Genomic DNA, 18,005 nt, shown 5'->3' on the forward strand with positions numbered 1-18,005 from the left:
TACCTAGGTATATAAGTAAATGCTATGTATGGTATACTGTACAACGAAAATAAGTAGTCACAAGTACATGATACATACAAGTCAAAAAAATAAGGTATATGGGCAAGGAATTGAATAAAAAAAAAGGATTGAAAGAATCATTGAGCATGAAAAAAAATCACTCCTCGCGAACAACCTCCGTGATCCCTCCTCGACTCATCCCATCACGCATATGTAATCGGCTCGTCTTGCGTCCAACGGTGCCTTTCAGTTGACTGAACCGCTTTATCACGGTGTCTCGTACAGCTCCAACGTTAATGCTGTGTGAATGCGACTGTAGCTGTGACTGAGTCTGCGGCGGCTCCTGGGTATATTCCTCACTTGGTCGTGGATGATGTACAGCCACCGGATTGTCCCAAGTAGGGCGGTCGTCAACAGTGACATTCACGTTCGATGTTCGGGGCAGCGCTGTGTCGCCCTCGCCCCAGTCTGATAGTGCTTGCGTGCTCTTCTTCGTCTCCAGCCGCTGTGTGGTGGTCTGCTGGTGCTGGCGCGCGTAGCTGTTTTCATCCTGCGATTTGCCCGACTTGGCGGACCGGGATGTTGCGCTGCGCGCCCGCGTGTAGAAATGCTGACGCTGCTCCGTATCGCCGCCGGCGACGTCCTCCGACGCGACGGATGCGGCTGGCTTGTGTTGCTGGTGTGTTCGGCCGGACCGCTCGCCTCCACCACCAAACCAGCTGCGTCGTTTCTCGCTGCGTGTCCGCGACACGCTCGTCGCCCGCGAGTGCACCGTCACCGCGTCGTCCTCGCAGTAGTCGTGCGACCGTTGTCGTTCCATTGACGGCCGCGTTGTTGTTGCTTTGGACCCGGCCCTGTGTCGTCCGGCAGTCCATGTCGTCGCGATTGAGCCTGTCGCTATGTGGTTCACTCGCTTGAACGGGTTGACGATGCTGATTCGGCCGATCGACGGCTTCGTGATATGTCGCCGGCTGTTGGATCGAGCTGTTCGGGGGCCGAGGCTTCCATCGGAACTGGCCGTTTGCCCTGCTCGGATGCCGTTGGCAAGCGGTGTTGACCGATGGCTGGTGCCGAGGCCGCGGGATGAGCTTCTCGACGGTGTCATCGGCGGTAGGGTCGCTAGTGTTGCGAGTTCTGGGCCAAACGCCTCTTCCAGACGGCGTGTGAGTTCCGCCTGTGTGGCCTGGTGCGCCGGCCGTGAATACAGGGACAAGCAGTGTTTGATTGTGAGCGCGTGATCGATCAAGGCCACCGCCAGTGCGTTCTCCAAGGGATCCATCGGCTTCTCCTCGGCGTCTTCTTCTTCTTCTTGTTCTTGTTGATGTTCTCCCTCTTCTTGTCCATCTTTCTCTTCACGCTCTGCGGTCTCGTTCTCGTTGATCAAAAACTGCCGGTAAAGAGCCACACAGCTCGTCGGCGCCGAACCCAGCTCCAGCAGCTGCATCAGCGCATCCGTCAGATTGGACAGACTCGAGTCCTGGCCCGAAATCGCCCGCTGCTCCAGAAGTAGCAGCTCTTGAGTCTTGCGCCACGTGCGCTCAATGGCCGTCGACAGCGGCGACAGCTCCACGACCTCCGTCGACACGATCTCGCTGCGCCGGAGAATGTTGGGGAAGGGCTCCGCCGTCGTGTAGATGGTCTTTTCAACCCACTGCTCCCGAACGTCGACATTGCCGGTATGGCGCTTGGACGTAAAGGAGAAGCGCGTCGGCTGCGAGATGAGGAGATGCTCCCGCACAGGATGCGGCACTTTGGATCGCTGATACACGGGATGCATCACATCGCGATGCGGGCTGACGGCTCCAATCTGGATGTACTGTCCCTCAAGATCCTCGGGCTCTCCGCCGGACACAATCTGCGCCGCCGGGTGGAGTTTCTGCATGCGGTCCGTAAACGACGCCATGCGCTCGTTGGGGGACGCCTCGAAGATGAAATGCTTGTCCCGCAGCGTGGGCGGGAAGCCCAGACCGCGGTAGGAGACGCGGAAGTACCGTGGGAACTGCTTCGGCTCCTTGACAATCGCCTCGTAGATCCGGGACATTGATCCCTGTGCTCGGGACAGCTTTGCGAAGTCAATCACCGCGTGCTCGTATTGCTCCGCCAGCTCCTTGTAGCACGCCAACGCGTGACTCCATGCCTTGCCGTCCTCAAAGTGCTGGATCATCGCAAAGTACAGAGCCTCCTTGCGCTCAAACGCCGTCTGCTCCGGGAACGGCGGGTTCGCCAGCGCGGGCACCAGCCGCGTCGTGTCCCAGGTGTAGAGATCGGCGTGGAACTTCAAGGCAAGGCCGGCCTCCGTGTAGTTGCGCTCAGCGGCCTGCGACTGCGCCAGTTCGTGCACGTAACGGATGAAGATATCCTCCCGATCCATGTCCTTCATAAACTCCATGAGCCGTAGCCGATGCAGGCTCTCAGTGATTCCTCCACTATGGCAGGCAACCAACAGACTCAGCAGCTCGTCCATTGTCGCAATGAGCCCCTTGACGTCCGCGGCCAGCGCATCGTCCACTTCTGCAATAGGCTCAAACAGGTCGAGCAGCTCATTGATAAACAGCTTCTGCGTGACACCTTCCGTCATGTGCTGCTTCGTCTGGAAGAGTGCATCGAGGCTGGTCACAATCTCTGACTGGATGATGCTGAGGTCCTGGTTCAGATCCCACTCGCTGATGATCATCGTCCGCAGCACTTCCACGGCCACGTGTCGCAGGCCCTCATGCACGCTGAGGCACAGCTCGATGATTGCAGGGACCAGGTTTGGCACGTACTGCACCTGGTATCCTCCGAGCTTCTTCAGGCCGTACTTGGCTTTTCCTTCCTCGCTCGGCTCCCAGCCAATGGCCTCCCAGGTTTGCCGCAGAAGCTCCGCGCCTTGTTCCCGAACATCGCCACCAATCTTCCACACCGCACGGCGTTTTTGCTCGGGGAACGTCTCCAAGGCGAGGGCGTCACTCGAGACAACCTTCAGCAACGTCACAAAGAACAGCTCCCAGAGTTTTGTATCGAAACGGTCTGCGTCATCCGGCGGTGGCAGGAAAGATTGCATCAACATGGACGCAATGTGCTCGAGACCCTTGACCGTCGCGCGGTGATGGTAGATGTGAACGCTGAGCCAGTCCTCGGGGAACGCCTCGCAGCTGATGATCGACTTGTACGCCTCGAGCGCGTTAGAAAGGAAGGTAGCCATGTCTTCATGCTTGAGATTGGGCAGCTTTGGCTCGGGGATGTTGGAGATCGCGGCCATCAAACCAGCCAGCTCGACCAATGCCTCGTCAAACTTTTGAGAGCGCTCCGAGCTCTTGACCTGGAACGGGAAGGTCTTGCTGTACAACATCGAAAGGTAGTTGGTCTCCTCGACCCCTTCCAGGGCAATCGCGCAGTACGATGCCACAATCTTGTCCATAAAGGCGTAGAGCTGAGGGTCCGGCTGCTTGAGCAGCTCGGCCACGATGGACGCACACAGGCGGACCTGATCTCGGTACTGGTCGGACACTTCATTGGTCGCGCCCCAGTAGGGATCAAGCCAGCTGATGCAGCTCGATACAAGCGTATTGCGCTCAGCGCCGGACGAGAAGATCTCCAGCCGGGTGTAGTTTTGTATCAACACTAGCTTGTAGAGAACCAACAAGCCCTTGACGTCGCTGCAGGCGTCCATGAAGCTCAAGGCAATCATGATAATCTCGTCGTTGCTCAAAACACCGACCAACTCCGGAAGCCATGTATGGAAGCGTTGCACGACGAGCGTCTTGGTCCCAACCATTGCCGGAGACGGGTTCCTCATCAGAGTTTCCAGGGAGCCAAAAATGGCATGCAGATCCCGGTTAAACGACGGCTGAATCTGCCTGACCACAACGCCATTCTCCTTGCCCTTGTGCTGTTCCCGTGCATTAATGATGATGAACTTGAGAAGATGTCGCCCGACCTTGAACGCGGCGCGCAGCTGGCGGGACTGCTGCAGAGAGTCTCCGTTGGTCAACAGACGCAGGTAGCTGCGCATCAAAGATGGCGTGGCGTACGGACAGTCGAACTGATTCTCGATATAGTGGTCGACAAGAGGCTCCAGATTGAATCGACGATCGTAGACAATGCCCAGAACTGTGACCAAGGCGTTGAAGATGAGATCCTCGAAATCGTCACTACCGGCGTTTTCCACGAGAATGTCAAACAGAGCGTCAAACACGTCCCGCAAACGCTTGACGATCTCGATCTCGGACACGAACAGAAGCCGGCGGAGCAGCTCCAGCACCTCGTCGCCGGGCTTATTGCGCCAGTCGATCAGGCCCAGGATAACCTGGTCCTGGGAGATCTCCGTGCTGCATAGCGTCGTCTCCACCTGCAGGGTAGCCATGTGGTTGCCCACGACGGACTCGCCTTTGCCGTGGGGCGGCCGGCTGACGGCGCTCCAGGGGAGGTCCATGTATGCGCCGCGGCCCTCCTCGTCGACATGCGACGTTACCTTGTCGTAGGCGTGCAAGAGCAGTGTGTGCGGTCCGTCTTGCACAAAGGCCTGCTCATCCCACAGCGGCAGCCAGCACAGCGCAAATGGGAACTCCGGGCCGTCGGCAATGCTCATGATGACATGCGCATCCGCGACTTGATCGGCGGGGATCTTTAACCGAACCGTCTGGTCCCATGCCTGGTCCCGCTCGGTCGCCGTGGTCCGCCATGCGGTGTGTCCCGGAAGGTTCGAGGCCGCAAAGACGCAGCGATCGATTCGATGACCGCTGGAATTGCGGACCTCCAACGTGAGCTGGAGATTTCGCAGACTGGTGTTCGTCGGGATGGGCACCAGACCGGACTGCGGATGCGACAAGAATCCGTTGTAAGGCAAGTTGGGGCGCGAGATGGTCAGGTAGATGTCTGATCGCGGGGTCGACGGCGCAGCAGGGAAGCCCATCCTCCGGGTCTGCGTGACATTGTGCATCATGGTAGGGTTTGTGCGTACAAGGGCATCGGCGTCGGGATTCGTGAACGGATAGACGTGAACTTGGATCCGCTGCGCCGCACGGCATCGTGCGTAACGACCGGAAGTACTGGTGAGCAGACTGCGCACAAGTTCATCCATTGCCTCGTTGTTTTCCTCTTGCTCCTCCTCCTCCTGAAATTCGTCGACTGGCGACCAGACGTTGAGGCTAAGCTCGGTGTCCCTGTGCTGCCTGATGATGTGGGCAATGTCGACCAGCCCGACTCCGACAGTGCGCGGGACCAGCACTTCCTGGGTACTGCTGCTCACGCTGTCCGTACGGCTTCTTCGACTGCTACTTGAATCGCTCGTGCTCGGCCGTGGCCGTGGAGTTTCCTTACCCGATTCCTGCTGCTGAGACCCGGAGCGCGAGGACTTGGACTGGCTCTGATCCCCGCCGATGATCGACGAATCCAACATGCGGAAATACATACTTCTCCGCGCGCGAACACTGCCCTTGACACTGTTAAGCGTCGCCACGCCGCGGCTGGCCAGGCTGCCATCGCGCGAGCCGCCCGAACGCCCGGCAGGCAGTCGCGCCGTCCGCGGGGGCGCGGCCGTCTGCACCATGATCACCAAATACAGCTGGGTTTGACTACCAGTGCCGTCTCCCAAGTCGGCGGCACAGAGTTCTGTGAAGAGCGTCTTGAGCTTGGTGCTATTCGCCGCGCAGAAGAAGCCTTCCAGGCTCGGGATATCCAGCAGAAAAGTCTCCGACATGCGCTTCAGGCGCCCATTCTCCGCCTTGGCCGCGAGATGAATCGACAACGTCATCGGACCCGAAGACAGGCCCGAGACGTTCTTGACTTCGAGCAGGACATGGTGGATTGAGTTGGGGTCGGTCTGCTGGTTGGGGTCGCTGTCCAGCATGCTCATCTCCGACTGCAGCTTGGACAGCTCGATGGCGGAGTCGTCGGCAGTCAGCAAGCGTCCGCGTTGTTTCGGATCCCGCACAATGACCTCGCCCGTGAGCATCTTGTTCCCTCGCACCAGGTTCCAGACGGTAGCCTGGCGCACGGCCTCCTTCTCGTGCGCGGTGAGCACATTGTGCAGCAGCTGCCGCCGGGCGAGGTCCAGCTCCTGCACAATGTGTGCCATCTTCTCCAGATCGCCATACCGACGGGACAACAGCAACTCGTGCAGATTCGTCGAATGCCACTCGCGCAGGCAGGACGCAATCTCGTCGACCAGCGGCTCCTCGTACGACGTCGGGGTCTCATCGCCGATTTTCAGCATTGGCACGGGCGCCGGCGGCTTTGGCGCATCGGGATCCCGCGGTGCGATGACGGTGAGCGGGGTGAGGGGGATCGAGCCCGGCCGCGGCGAGGCGGCGGTGGACTGCCGGCCGGACCCATCATCGTCTCCCGCGTGATTGACTCCGTTCGTTAACGTGCTTGTCCGCTGCCCATTCTCCAGCACTTTCTTGCCCTCCGTCTCCCCCAAGTACTCTCGAATTTCGACACAATTGGCGGGGAAAATGCCGGAGAACACGCGCGCCTCCAGTGTCTGGCCCTTCACGGAGGTCAAGCCGGCCAGGAGCGACGGCGGCGCGACCAAGTAACCGCGGTACCACGAGCCATTGGCGCCACCCTGCTCGATAATGTACAGCTCGTCGCCCAGTTCAAGCGGCAGATCAGCGGGGGAGGAGGGCTGGAAGGGGTAGATGGCGACGGCGAAAGCAATGCGAGGCAGAGGCCGCCAGGGCATTCTGCTTTCTTTTTTCCTTCCCCCTATGATTTTGGAAGTCTTGGAACGCGTATGCTCAGGGGTCGTGGACGCAATGGCACTGAGAATCCGTGAGGACAGCACAAGACCTCTCCGATAAGCGACGGATCAAGAGCAAATCCCGAGGATTGGACGACATGCAGAGGCGACAAGGCAATCAGACGTACAGAGGAGGAATTGAAGAATTACACGACGAGTATAACTACGCAGAAGCGGGATTAGAAACGGGGGCCAGCACAAATACCATGTCTTGAGGAGAGAGAACGGAACCGCCTACCTATGGGCACGTATTAAGATTAGATCAATCAATTCACATCCATAGATTCCGTCGACTCGAACCGGGCAGATCTCAGAGCGGCTGCCGAGCCACGCAGACCGCGATCCGATTGACGCGAGCTTCGACTGCGTCGTCAGTTTCTCCTCGCTGAACCTGAGATTTTTGTTCAATACGGGGGGTTACAAACCGCGGATGGATTGAGGGAGGCCCAGGGGCAGCCAAACACGATCCGCGCTTTTCCTGAATGGTCATCGGGTCGGCAGTGGACCAATGCCAATGCACGGACAGGATTTGCGATTTCCAATCTGGTTAGTCTGATGGATTTTGCAGGGGGGGGGGAGGGAGCTCACATTTGCTGCACATGGTTTCCGAATTCAATGCAACATTACTGGATCCAGTTAAGTGTAATACATCGACTGCGAACCAAATGGGAATGACTGGTACAATCACGTTCATCCAAGGGAGCGAACAGTTCAACCTGTGGGCAAAAGAACAGCTACTCATGACGGAGAAGATGACGAGTAGGGTTAGAACTTAATCTGCAAATGGATCAATCATGCACGGGACGAATTGCCCCGGACTGATCCCATGTGCGATCAAGAGAACAGGAGGAATGAAGAATGAGCCCGCACGGATCAACTGGCCACTATATACTAGAGATCGGATCTTCGAACCGTTCGGAACCAGCCGATTCAGTGATCATCAGCCATCCACCAAGCGACTTAACAGCGGTGGTTCGTGTTGCGGCCGTTGGGGATTTGCCCGAGTTTTGCCTTGAAACCTGAAACCGTCGACGGATCCATTGCAATGCATACAGCATGCAAAAAAAAAAAAAAAAANAAAAAAAAAAAGTTAACATGGTAGCAGAATCGGGTGAATATCCCCGGTTTTACGATTTTTACGAGTTTTACGATGTCAATTCCATAGAATACAAGAATTGCTACCAAATCTGACTACAGACATGCTCACATTGGAAAGCTAATAGTACAGAAACGGCCACAAAAAGACATGAACAGAGAGATGCATCGATCAACGGAAATTGCCCGGTGGCTTGAGCTGCAGATTCGACCGTCCAGCAACACCCGTCCGATGCACCTGCTCACGCTTCTCCCACACGCCGCTGCGGCCCTCAGCAACGGCAAGGAGCTCGTTGGCGACGCGCGTCGCAAACTTGGTGTCCTTGCGCTTATCCGACGCATCGATGATCCATTTGATGGCGGTCCGCCGTCGCTGGCGCTGAGCCAGAGGCACAGGGACCGGCACCGAGGCACCACCACCAACCAGACCCTTTTGCTGTCGGATCTTAATCAGTGGCGACACCGAATCGACGATGAGGTTCAGGTACAGAATGGGATTGAGAGGCAGTTGGGGCGGGGGAAGGGCGGTCTGAAGCGGTCGACGGGGGTCGATCTTGGGCGGCGCAGATGTACGCAGGTGGTCGAGGATGATGGACATGTTCTGCACACCAGAGCGGCTTGTCAGTCTAGGCATATCAACGATAAAAATGGAAAAATCAAAGACGGACCTTTTGCGCAACACTCAATTTCCCGTCCCGCATCATCAGCTTCGTAAACTGTTCCACCACCGGATCATACCGACTCCGCACATTCTCCGACCGCGGCAGCGGCGGAGGCATCTGAAACTTCAACCCCGTCTGATTCTCAATTGCCTGCTCCGTCGCACGACTGATCATGTTGGCCACCACCTCCACCGACTTGTCCTCCTGTTCGCCGGCGGCCGAGGCATTCACATCCTGCTCAGGATTCTTCTGCAGTTGCTGATGCAATCGCGCCGAAGTCGAATACGACCGGCTTCCAGAAGGTCCTTGTCCTTGCCCTCCTTGATTTTGGAACACCTTAGGAGCATACTTCATCGCTTCCTGATCGCGGCGGAAAATCTCATCCACGGGCGTCCCCTGCTCCTCTTCAGGTGTGCCCGACAAAGTGCCATCGCATTTCTTCCCGCTCAGCACCTTGTCCACCGCCGCGGCCTCTTCAGGTGCCGATGGAAGCGGATCCTCTGTCGGGCCCTTTGGTCGCTCCGCAACGGGATCTTCGGGGATTTCGCGTTTGGGGGCTCCATTCGACTGCAGTCGTCGTTGTTGTGTTGCCGACGGTCCAATTGGTCTCGAACGAATGCACAATGTCGGAGCTGTTCGCTCTACAGCAGCCCGGGCATGGCTGCTGTGGTATGGCTGCCGAAGAATTGAGGCGGCTCGTCGAGCCGTGAACAGATTGAGACGGGCCGGCATCTCAGCTGTCGGTCGACGCAGTGCGCGATCCGATCAAGCTTGAATCCTAGACTCGGCGTCCTCCCAATCCCTGCTCTTCCAATTGTCGTCGCCGACGTGATCTGCTAACAGGATTTTTGGTGGTTCCAAGAATCTTCGATTTTAAGTCACGTGATAAGAGTAATATGATTGGCTCAGATTTGACAACCCCATCCAGAGTCCTCCAATAGGTATTCGTTCTACATGCCTTCCAGACTGTCGTACCCCAGGCATGCAATGGATTTCAGACGTATGCTCTGGCCTACGCGAGCGTTTATTCTTTGAATTCACCGTGGCACATCATTACGATGACGACGTTGTCGTGGATTCTAGATCCACTCAGGAGTAACTAATTCAAGCCTAGCAAGATGGAGTGAAGCCACCCAAGGGTATCGCAGGGATTGGAAGTATCTGGAGTAGCCGAGATCGAAGTAAACAAAGAGAAAAGATCGATGGTTGGTTTCCGGGCGGCATGTACAACCCAGTTGGTCATGCCACAAAACATAGTCAAAGGGACTAAATGAACGACAGTTAGAAAAACGGATAAGCACCGCCGTACAAACCGAACTACTGAGGCACATCATCCGGGTAAACATAGAAGGCAATGGCAAGAATGAGGTACCTGGAGCAAAGAAGTTCGTCAGCAGTGGAAGGACCACGGGGATGATGAATACGTACATTCCCAGGCACAGCCCTCCCTCCAGGTAGTTCGACTTGCCGTCCTGAATCAGCAAAGTGACCACGAGTCCCGAGATGAAAAAGGCCATCGTTTCGAAAATGTGGAAATGTAGCGTCATCTCCACATTCAGGATCCAGCCCAAAATAACAAGGAACGGGGTCACGAAAAGAGCGATCTGCAGACTGCTACCAATGGCGACGCCGATGGCAAGGTCCATCTTGTTCTTGTAGGCAACAACAATGGCCGTGACATGCTCGGCGGCATTGCCGACGATCGGAATGAGGACGAGACCGATAAAGGTTCGGCTCATTCCCGTCCGTTCGACGATGCCCTCGATGCTGCCTACCAGGTACTCTGCGCACACTGCGACCAGGATGGTGACCACAATCAAAGCGATACCCGCGGCAAAAGGGTTGAGAATGTGCGTTTCCTCCTGATGCTCCTCGCCCAGTTCCTCGCTGGGACATTCCTCTGCATGGACATCTTCGAACAGATCATTATGCGAGCGAAGTTGGAAGTACAGATACATGACATAGAGCGCCAGGAGGATGATCGAGGTGCCGCGCGAGAGGAAAAGGATGTTGTTCCTGGTGGTTTCCGAATCCGCGTCATAGGAGCTGGACAGCGCAGCGAAGAGCGTGGCGGGGATGATCAGGGACGCCGATGCCACGGCCATCAGAGATGACATGGTGGAGGCGACGGTGGAATTGAAGCTCTGCTCATGATAGCGCAGCCCACCCGCCAGGAAGCAGCAGCCCAGCACGAGCAGGATGTTGGAGAGGATACTGCCCAGCATACTGGCCTGAACGACACGGATCTGGTTGTCTTTGAGCGCGACAATGCTCACCTACTCCGAGTCAGCGGGAACTCCTCGATTAAATGATGGCAGTGTCTCTTGGAGTGATCGTACAATCAACTCAACTGCATTCCCAAACGTCGCATTCATCAGCCCCCCCAGCGTCTGTCCCATCACCGCCGCCAGCTCTTCGGTGGCGAAGCTCAACAACGACGCCAGGGGCATAATGGCGAAGAAATTGAGCGTGAATACGGCGGACGGACTCCATTTCAGCGCACCAGCGATGATCCCCAGTGGGACAAAGACCAGCAGTACATGAACATAATTGCTCATAAGCGTCACCCAGACGATGTTCGCGACCTGCGCGGGACACCGCACCCAGAAGCGGGAATCCTTCAACCAGGGATGATCGGCGGTGGTAGTGGTGGAAATGCGAGAGAGGCGGGAGCTATGGCGGCGATGATGCGAACGCGCACGCGGAAGCAGCGTCGTGCGCTCATCCGGCTCGATATACCCGTTTCCCGTCATGATGCGATCCGAGCGAAAGCGGCCTTGGATGGATTACTGGTGGATTTAAAAGAGAGAGACCAGCCGTCAGCAGAGAGCATTGCAAGGACCGTGATGCGACCATGATGCTTTCCATGCAGCCCCGAAAATTCAGTCGTGCCAGCACACAAAGACGGTGTGCCGGTCCGGTCATACCTAGTGTGCTCCGCATCGTCCCGAACACGGGCTGCAGACCAAGTCCAATGGCCCAAGGCTTGATGCAGTTGTGGCACCACCAATTGGCGGAGTCGGTGGGCATACTTACATGAACCCTAAAAATCGATCATCGATCAAAAAAACAACACAAACCGATGGAATCGAAGCGATTCTGTATGGAAGAGGAATCGATCCAAAAAAGATTCGAACGAGCGACGACTAATAACAATGACCGGGGCGCAAATGATCCTGGGTGAATGGGAATCCCCAATTGGCATTCCTTCAGAATTCAATCAATGGCAGAAAATCGAGACAGAAACCAGCCCTTCGCAAGGTTTTCTTCCCCCAAGCGCCCAAAGAGATGAAACGCAGATCGAAGCACAGCCTCAATCTCAATCCGTGGCTTCGCCTCAGTGGCTGGCTGCCTTTACAAAATTTTCCAAGAATTTTTCCCCCTTTTGTTCCAGCCAATCTTGGTGGACAGACCGCAGCATGTGCCCATTGACCATCGCGCCTCAGCAGTCCATCGTCCGCAGTCGACTTTTCTTCCTCAGCCCAATTCTTGGATGGCGAGCAACATCAGTGAACCGCTCAGATGCAGTTGCTCTCCGCACAGACATGCCAAGGCAGCCAAGCATTCCCCATGCTGCGATGGATCAATGGCGATAACGCGATAAGCCCTCGGAAAATATCCACTACAGTACTTAACCTGGTGAGGAAGGAGTTCGACCGGCCGATTTACCACGTGACAGGAGCTCGCTCAATGGGGACAGTACGCTTAATTAGCTCTACCAGAAAGGCAACTCAGACAGACCAGCTGTGCTATGCCTTCACTGAGCCCGCCAGAAATCAACCCTGCAGCCGCAACCTTCTGCAGTCCGTCCGAAAGGTTCACTGTCTGATTCAGACGATGGCATCGGACCACTCCGTAGTCTTCATTTGATAGTATTGCTTGAGTCGTTGAGGAACCTCCTCGAGTTTGAGTCTTCCTCTCCAATTCACCAAGGAATAGCGAGCTCGAAGTTATCGTCGTTGAGGGACGTAGATTAGGAGGTGGCCGATTGATTGCACAGCTGCTAAAGCTTGTATCTTCGAATTGCTAGCTTGCCTTCCATCGTCATCAGCTCACCCCGTATCATACGGCATGGATAGAAATGAAATTCACTGCCTCAGGCGTAAACCTATCGTAGATCAATCCTTCAGTCGCCAGCTTTTGCAGCCCCTCCAAACTCCAATCTGGACAATTCTACCCGACCATTCCGCGGACTCAATCCGACATTCTTCCAGTCGCCGATGAACCAAGTCGAGTTTCGACTCATCAACCTCTCCAATCAAAAAGTATTTCTCGAAGAGAGCCTGCATGGGCATCCGTCAGATCCCCCAATTCGGGCCCGGTGTTAGCAGAATGCTCCCGGCATTCCGTGGAGTTGATGGATGATACCATGGAGAACTATCACTGGACGCCCTGCTGTTCAATGAATAAAAAGGCCGAGCGGTATGCCGATCGTTCTCCTGTCAGACCATGGAAACCACGGTCAAAAGGAGCAATGTATAATAAGTATCCCCTGTCTGAAGTTCTTCCGTTTGCAGTTCAGACTGATCGTTGTAACTGGAGGTGTCCTTACAGTTCATCCATTTCTTATCGGAAGGAATAGCAGTGGTGTTTCGTCTCTGTTGTTGTGGAATGTAGAACCAGTGCTTAATGGTGCCCTCCGGTTGTAGTGGTTCCATCCTCATATGTTGATCCCGTTGCTTGTCTGTGAGATTACGAGCATGAAGTCAACCCAAGAATGCCCGGAACATTCACCAAACGGTTTCGATAAGATGAGCACCAGGACACCCATTGGTCTGCTCACCAGATCAGGATTGATTGATGGCTTCCCTCGAACCTATTGAGGTAGGGACGCTTAATTTTCGTTGGAGCTCATCAGAGACAGCATGGCCTTCACAAAACACAGGCGATTCTAAGTCAATTTGTAGTTGAGCAATAAAGTCAAATACTAATCTACTAATACATGGATCGTTTTTTAGAACGGTATCCGATACACCCGGTATCACCTTGAATGAGAGCAGTACTGATTCCAGTCAGTTGCTCTAACTAACGGAAAGATATATGTCCGACAAAGAACACAACCAAAGCATCGATGAATCGATACAGTTATAGAGAGAACCGTGTATCATGAAGAAGTCGAAACAAGGTTCAAGCAGTCCCTCCGAGACCTGTCACAGTCAGCACTCATTGGACCCGAGGACGGTCAAGAAAAGGAAGGGGAACCACCCACCAGCAGCAAAAGCAAGATACCACACACGAGACGCACCTCCATCAAGGAAGGCATAGTCAAAATCACTCTGCGCAAAGAAATCATACGCCGTCTTTGGATCATTCAGGGCCAGATTGCCGTAGAGGATTCCTCTCCAGCCACCGTCGACCGTGGACGCCGGCTTCACCGCATTCGGCGCGAACATGGCATTCCACTCGTCCGCGACAAACTGACGGTCACGCGTGTACGCTGAACATGGTAGGATGGGGATCATGTGGATTCTAGCAGCTGTGAGCAAGAGGATGAAAGTGTGAAGGGACTGTGGCCCATACCCTTGGATGTATTCGAGATTGGTGCCAAAGTACGTTGTATGGTCCACCTTGTTCTCGAACAGCTGTGGACAAAATCAGTCGTCAACTCCCAGCGAACGATAGTTGGTACGTACAATCCCCGTCACCTTGTTAGGAAGAAATTCTTTCGGATGGTTGACATTGTCCGGCTGCAGCAGGAAATAGTTGCGCAGCGTCCGCTTCAATATGCCCAGCATCAGGTTGCCGCGCGCCTCCATGCTCTTGTCGCCGACAGTCTTCCCCCACATTTTGATCGCGTATGCAAACATCACGTCCTCCGACGTTGATTCCTCATCCTTGCCGTCGTAAGACTCAAAAAGCCCCTTGGCCCAAGAGTGCCCATGGAACCAGTCAAACGCACGCGAAAATGGAAAGTACGGATCGTTGAACGCTGGATTACACGTGTCACGGACCAACATGTTGACGTATGCCTTGTTGGCCGCAATCCAGTTTGGATCCAATGCCCCGATGATAGCGGCCGTGTGGATAAAGTATCCGTAATGGAAGTGGTGATCGTTGTAATACGAATTGCCAAAGTCCGCACCGGCATCGTTGGTGACGTACGTCGCCGACGATACGATGCCTTTCCATGACATGTCGTACACCAACGGCCACTGTTGTTTATTCTCAACGAATCGGGCGAACGCCGTTTTGAGGGCGTCCAAAAACGGAGCTGCGGTTTGTGGGTCATCGGCCAAACGGTGCACGGTGTAGATGAGCGCGGCGAACTTGCTCAGTATCTTGCCGCTGAAGTACATGCTGCCAATATCTGCCAGCTGATCAATATCTAACCTCAGCTCCTTCGAAGCAACGCTGAGGATCAACTGGCGCGCCGTCTCGGGCAATGTCTGCACACTGCCTGTAGACGGTGACCATGGCGCAAAGTCCATGTCTGTTGGCAGATCTGGCTCCACCATAGTCCAGCTTTCTCCGATCACAGCTGTGGCATTCCCCTTCGTTGGCGTACGCAGTTGCAAAGCAATCTTGCGGCTCTGCGTGGTCGGATCAAAGGACTCCACGTGGTGTGGCAGAGCAAACATCAAGAGCGGAGTACTTGCTGCGTCTTTGCCATCCTTCTCCCAGCTGATGGTGTAGGTTCCTGTTGAATCGGTCACGCTTCCGCTGACGTTGGCATTTACTGGATAGACGCCAGCAGAATTGTCGAAAAACTTCTCCCCCTCCTCGCTATTGGGGTTCTTGGCGGTCTGTATGATTCCCGAAAAACCTGGAGGCCCCCTGAGCAGTGTATTAGATTCGAGTTGAAGCTGGGGATCCACCCCGTCCGACGGAATAACGTATAGAAGCCAGTACGAGTCATCCTCCAGGGTGATTTGGTACTTGAAGATACCAGGCCGCGGGGAGCCTGCTGTAACAACTTTGCGAAAGAATATAGAACTTTGAATAGCCGGCGTCAGGTTCGAGTACAACCCAGTGATGAACCCCATACCCTGCACGAGGGGGAATGTGATAGTTTGAGAAGATCCTTCCCATGGACGCAGAATGAGTCTAGTGGACATTCCGCCCACATCAGCCGTGTTAGCAACGGTCGATGCACCGAGCTCAGTTGCCGACAGGATAATCGACTGCAGTCCAACGGGATTCAGATAGTGCTTCACGGGACTGCCCGGAATAGTGTTGTCTGGCGGCCCATATTGAACAAGTTCTGGGCCAATGTGAGATATAGCTAACCCCCAACTCTGCGCATTTCCGCTGCCTTTGGACCAGAACACGGAATACGGCAGCGTGAAAACGGGACTAGATTGACTGCCCAAGAAGAGACCCGCATAGAACTTGTTCGTTTGAATCGGCTGAGTCGTGTCGAGCTAACAAGAACCTTTAGCCGGACTGTATTTGGCTGTTATCACGGAACACTTACAATGCCAAGTCTTGGAACCGGGTGATCGTCGCGAGATGGAATATTTGACGGAATGGGATCCATGCTCAACGGCTGGAATGCATCCTGGTTAACAATCATGGCTGGATGAGACGGTTCTGCCGTCTGCGTTGCTGAGATTTCCGCCGAGCTGGTTGCCGAGCTTGCTGGGATTTCCGTCGGTTCGTCCACGGCTTCCGCCGGGTTTGTCGGAGTTTCTGTCGGGTTAGCTGGAGTTTCTGGGGCTTCCGCCGGATTGGCTGGAGTTTCTGTCTGTTGCGCTGGGACTTCTGGAGGCGGTTGTGTGGTGAGCACAACCGTGGTTTTGGGCTCTTTTGTGATTTGTTCCTCGCCGAGCAGAGAATCAACCACTGCTTCGACCCCCGAAATTAAGCTTTCCGCTTGCGACAGCGGGACTTCCAAGTTAAGTGGAGGCAGTTCACCATCGCCCCGGCCCGAGTCGGTCGGTGCGGGGGGTGCGAGTATATCACCTATGACAGGTAATCCACCCAATTCGACCGTCGGCAGGGAAGGAGGGAAAGGAAGTAAAGCCGGGCGACCTTCCGTCTGGAGAGCCGCGTTATAGGTCTATGCCATGTTAGCTGATGGCTAAAACCATGCGAAGACGATGGCAATGTCAATCAATCAGGAACACGAAGAATTCTCTCGGCCCAATGCGGGCGTGGTTTGGTGAGGTGAGGGCCACAATGACATTTGACGGCTAACATACTAGCTGCTGTCTATTTGCAGACCGGACCCCTTCCGGGAGTGGCGGAGGATATTGAGTCTTGGGTAGAGTGGTGGCCGACTTTGAGGTCAATGAGGGCGCCAGGCCTTGCTCTACAATCGGACCGCCGCCGACGTGTCCGATGATCTGGGACCAGATCAGTATGGCGGCCACGAGCGAAGCGACATGACAGTTCATGATGGCAAAAACGCAGTCCCAATCAAACAATTGAACACTGGCAACAAAAATCACCCGTTTCAAGACGGGCAGCTTATCATTGAGTCACGCAAAATCACGTCCTCAACGGTAGGATTCGCCTGGCGATGCGGCCGTGTACATCGGGCGAAGCCGCACGTCCAAAACAGCAAAGTGGCAAAGAACCAGACGAATTTATCGAGAGGAGAGACATCAAACACGGACATCGCAGACTTACCGTGACCTTGATATAGATGGATGAGCTGAATTCCAGGGAGCTCCAATCTTCATCGGCTGGAATGCATGGCGAGCTGTTGTGCAGGTGAAAGCCTGACCGAGTCGCGTGCCTGGTTCGTTATACCTGTCAACGCAGGCGGGAATGAGGGAAATTCTTGTCCTTCAAAGAGGATCGACCGTCGATCAGAAGTGCTGCAGGAACAAGGAGATGAGAGAAGAAGGCATGAATGACGAGTGCCTTGATGGGCATCGCAGGGTGTCTTCTGTTTAACAGTTTCTTTTGCTTCTTTTGGATTTCCAGAATATCGGATCCAGTGTAAATGCTCTTTCAGGAACCCCGTCGAGACCAAAAAGAGGACCCAGCAGAAACTTCCGGGAATTCTCTCGCGGCTGTGGAATGTGCATGAGCCAATCCGATAACATTCTATGGTGGAGCTCTTGACATTTCAAGATCGCCAAGACTGAATGATCCGCTTGACTCTTGCTCTTCTTGGGTGCTCGGACTATTTCAGTTCTCCTTACAGTTTCGTCGAGACGTAATCAACGGGTATCTCTCAGCAACGGCTATCGCTCGCAACGGGCGCCTCTAGGCTGAAAGATAACCTACCACTAGACGATCTTCACCGGGGATTCTGAAAATCACGTGATTCCCGAATGCTGAGGCGGGGCAAGACGGTGTGTCATGTCCAAGATGGCCATCCTGGTTGACGATGCCAGACACCATGCAGGACAGACACCATGAAGAAACGCATGTGATGGAGCACACGCCTTGCGTTGCGTAATCGACCAGCAGTGCCGAGTATGATCACATATTGACTCCCCGTGCGTACCTACTTCCAAGGTCATCTTCGATAAGCAAGTCGAAAAAAGCTCAATATCCGTCGGCCATTTTTGATATATACAATCCCATCCATTTGTAACCCAATACCTCTATATAATGTAGGCAATAGCCAT

General features: G+C 54.8%; 5 protein-coding genes across 5 annotated transcripts; all 5 read right to left on the reverse strand.

Moving 5' to 3' along the window:
- Positions 1-157: 157 nt before the first annotated feature.
- VTN49DRAFT_4711 (uncharacterized protein) lies at positions 158-6,667 on the reverse strand (the record flags this gene model as incomplete). Its single annotated transcript, XM_069412688.1, has 1 exon — positions 158-6,667. One exon carries the CDS (start codon positions 6,665-6,667, stop codon positions 158-160), a length of 6,510 nt encoding a protein of 2,169 aa, XP_069267906.1.
- A 23-nt stretch (positions 6,668-6,690) lies between these two features.
- Positions 6,691-7,214, reverse strand: VTN49DRAFT_4712 (uncharacterized protein; the record flags this gene model as incomplete). The annotated part of the gene is made up of 4 exons (XM_069412689.1): positions 6,691-6,746; positions 6,853-6,887; positions 6,963-7,087; positions 7,146-7,214. 4 exons carry the CDS (start codon positions 7,212-7,214, stop codon positions 6,691-6,693), a joined length of 285 nt encoding a protein of 94 aa, XP_069267907.1.
- A 777-nt stretch (positions 7,215-7,991) lies between these two features.
- Positions 7,992-9,213, reverse strand: VTN49DRAFT_4713 (mitochondrial 37S ribosomal protein uS7m; the record flags this gene model as incomplete). The annotated part of the gene is made up of 2 exons (XM_069412690.1): positions 7,992-8,420; positions 8,488-9,213. The coding sequence occupies 2 exons, from the start codon at positions 9,211-9,213 to the stop codon at positions 7,992-7,994; spliced, it is 1,155 nt and encodes a 384-aa protein (XP_069267908.1).
- Positions 9,214-9,798: 585 nt separating this feature from the next.
- On the reverse strand, positions 9,799-11,234 carry VTN49DRAFT_4714 (uncharacterized protein; the record flags this gene model as incomplete). Its single annotated transcript, XM_069412691.1, has 3 exons — positions 9,799-9,853; positions 9,910-10,757; positions 10,821-11,234. The coding sequence occupies 3 exons, from the start codon at positions 11,232-11,234 to the stop codon at positions 9,799-9,801; spliced, it is 1,317 nt and encodes a 438-aa protein (XP_069267909.1).
- Positions 11,235-13,608: 2,374 nt separating this feature from the next.
- On the reverse strand, positions 13,609-16,817 carry VTN49DRAFT_4715 (uncharacterized protein; the record flags this gene model as incomplete). Its single annotated transcript, XM_069412692.1, has 6 exons — positions 13,609-13,628; positions 13,691-13,950; positions 14,002-14,063; positions 14,115-15,842; positions 15,896-16,480; positions 16,623-16,817. The coding sequence occupies 6 exons, from the start codon at positions 16,815-16,817 to the stop codon at positions 13,609-13,611; spliced, it is 2,850 nt and encodes a 949-aa protein (XP_069267910.1).
- Positions 16,818-18,005: the final 1,188 nt, after the last annotated feature.

This window comes from Thermomyces lanuginosus, assembly GCF_041956635.1.
Source record: "Thermomyces lanuginosus strain ATCC 200065 unplaced genomic scaffold VTN49scaffold_31, whole genome shotgun sequence".
NCBI classification, from domain to species: Eukaryota; Fungi; Ascomycota; class Eurotiomycetes; order Eurotiales; family Trichocomaceae; genus Thermomyces; species Thermomyces lanuginosus.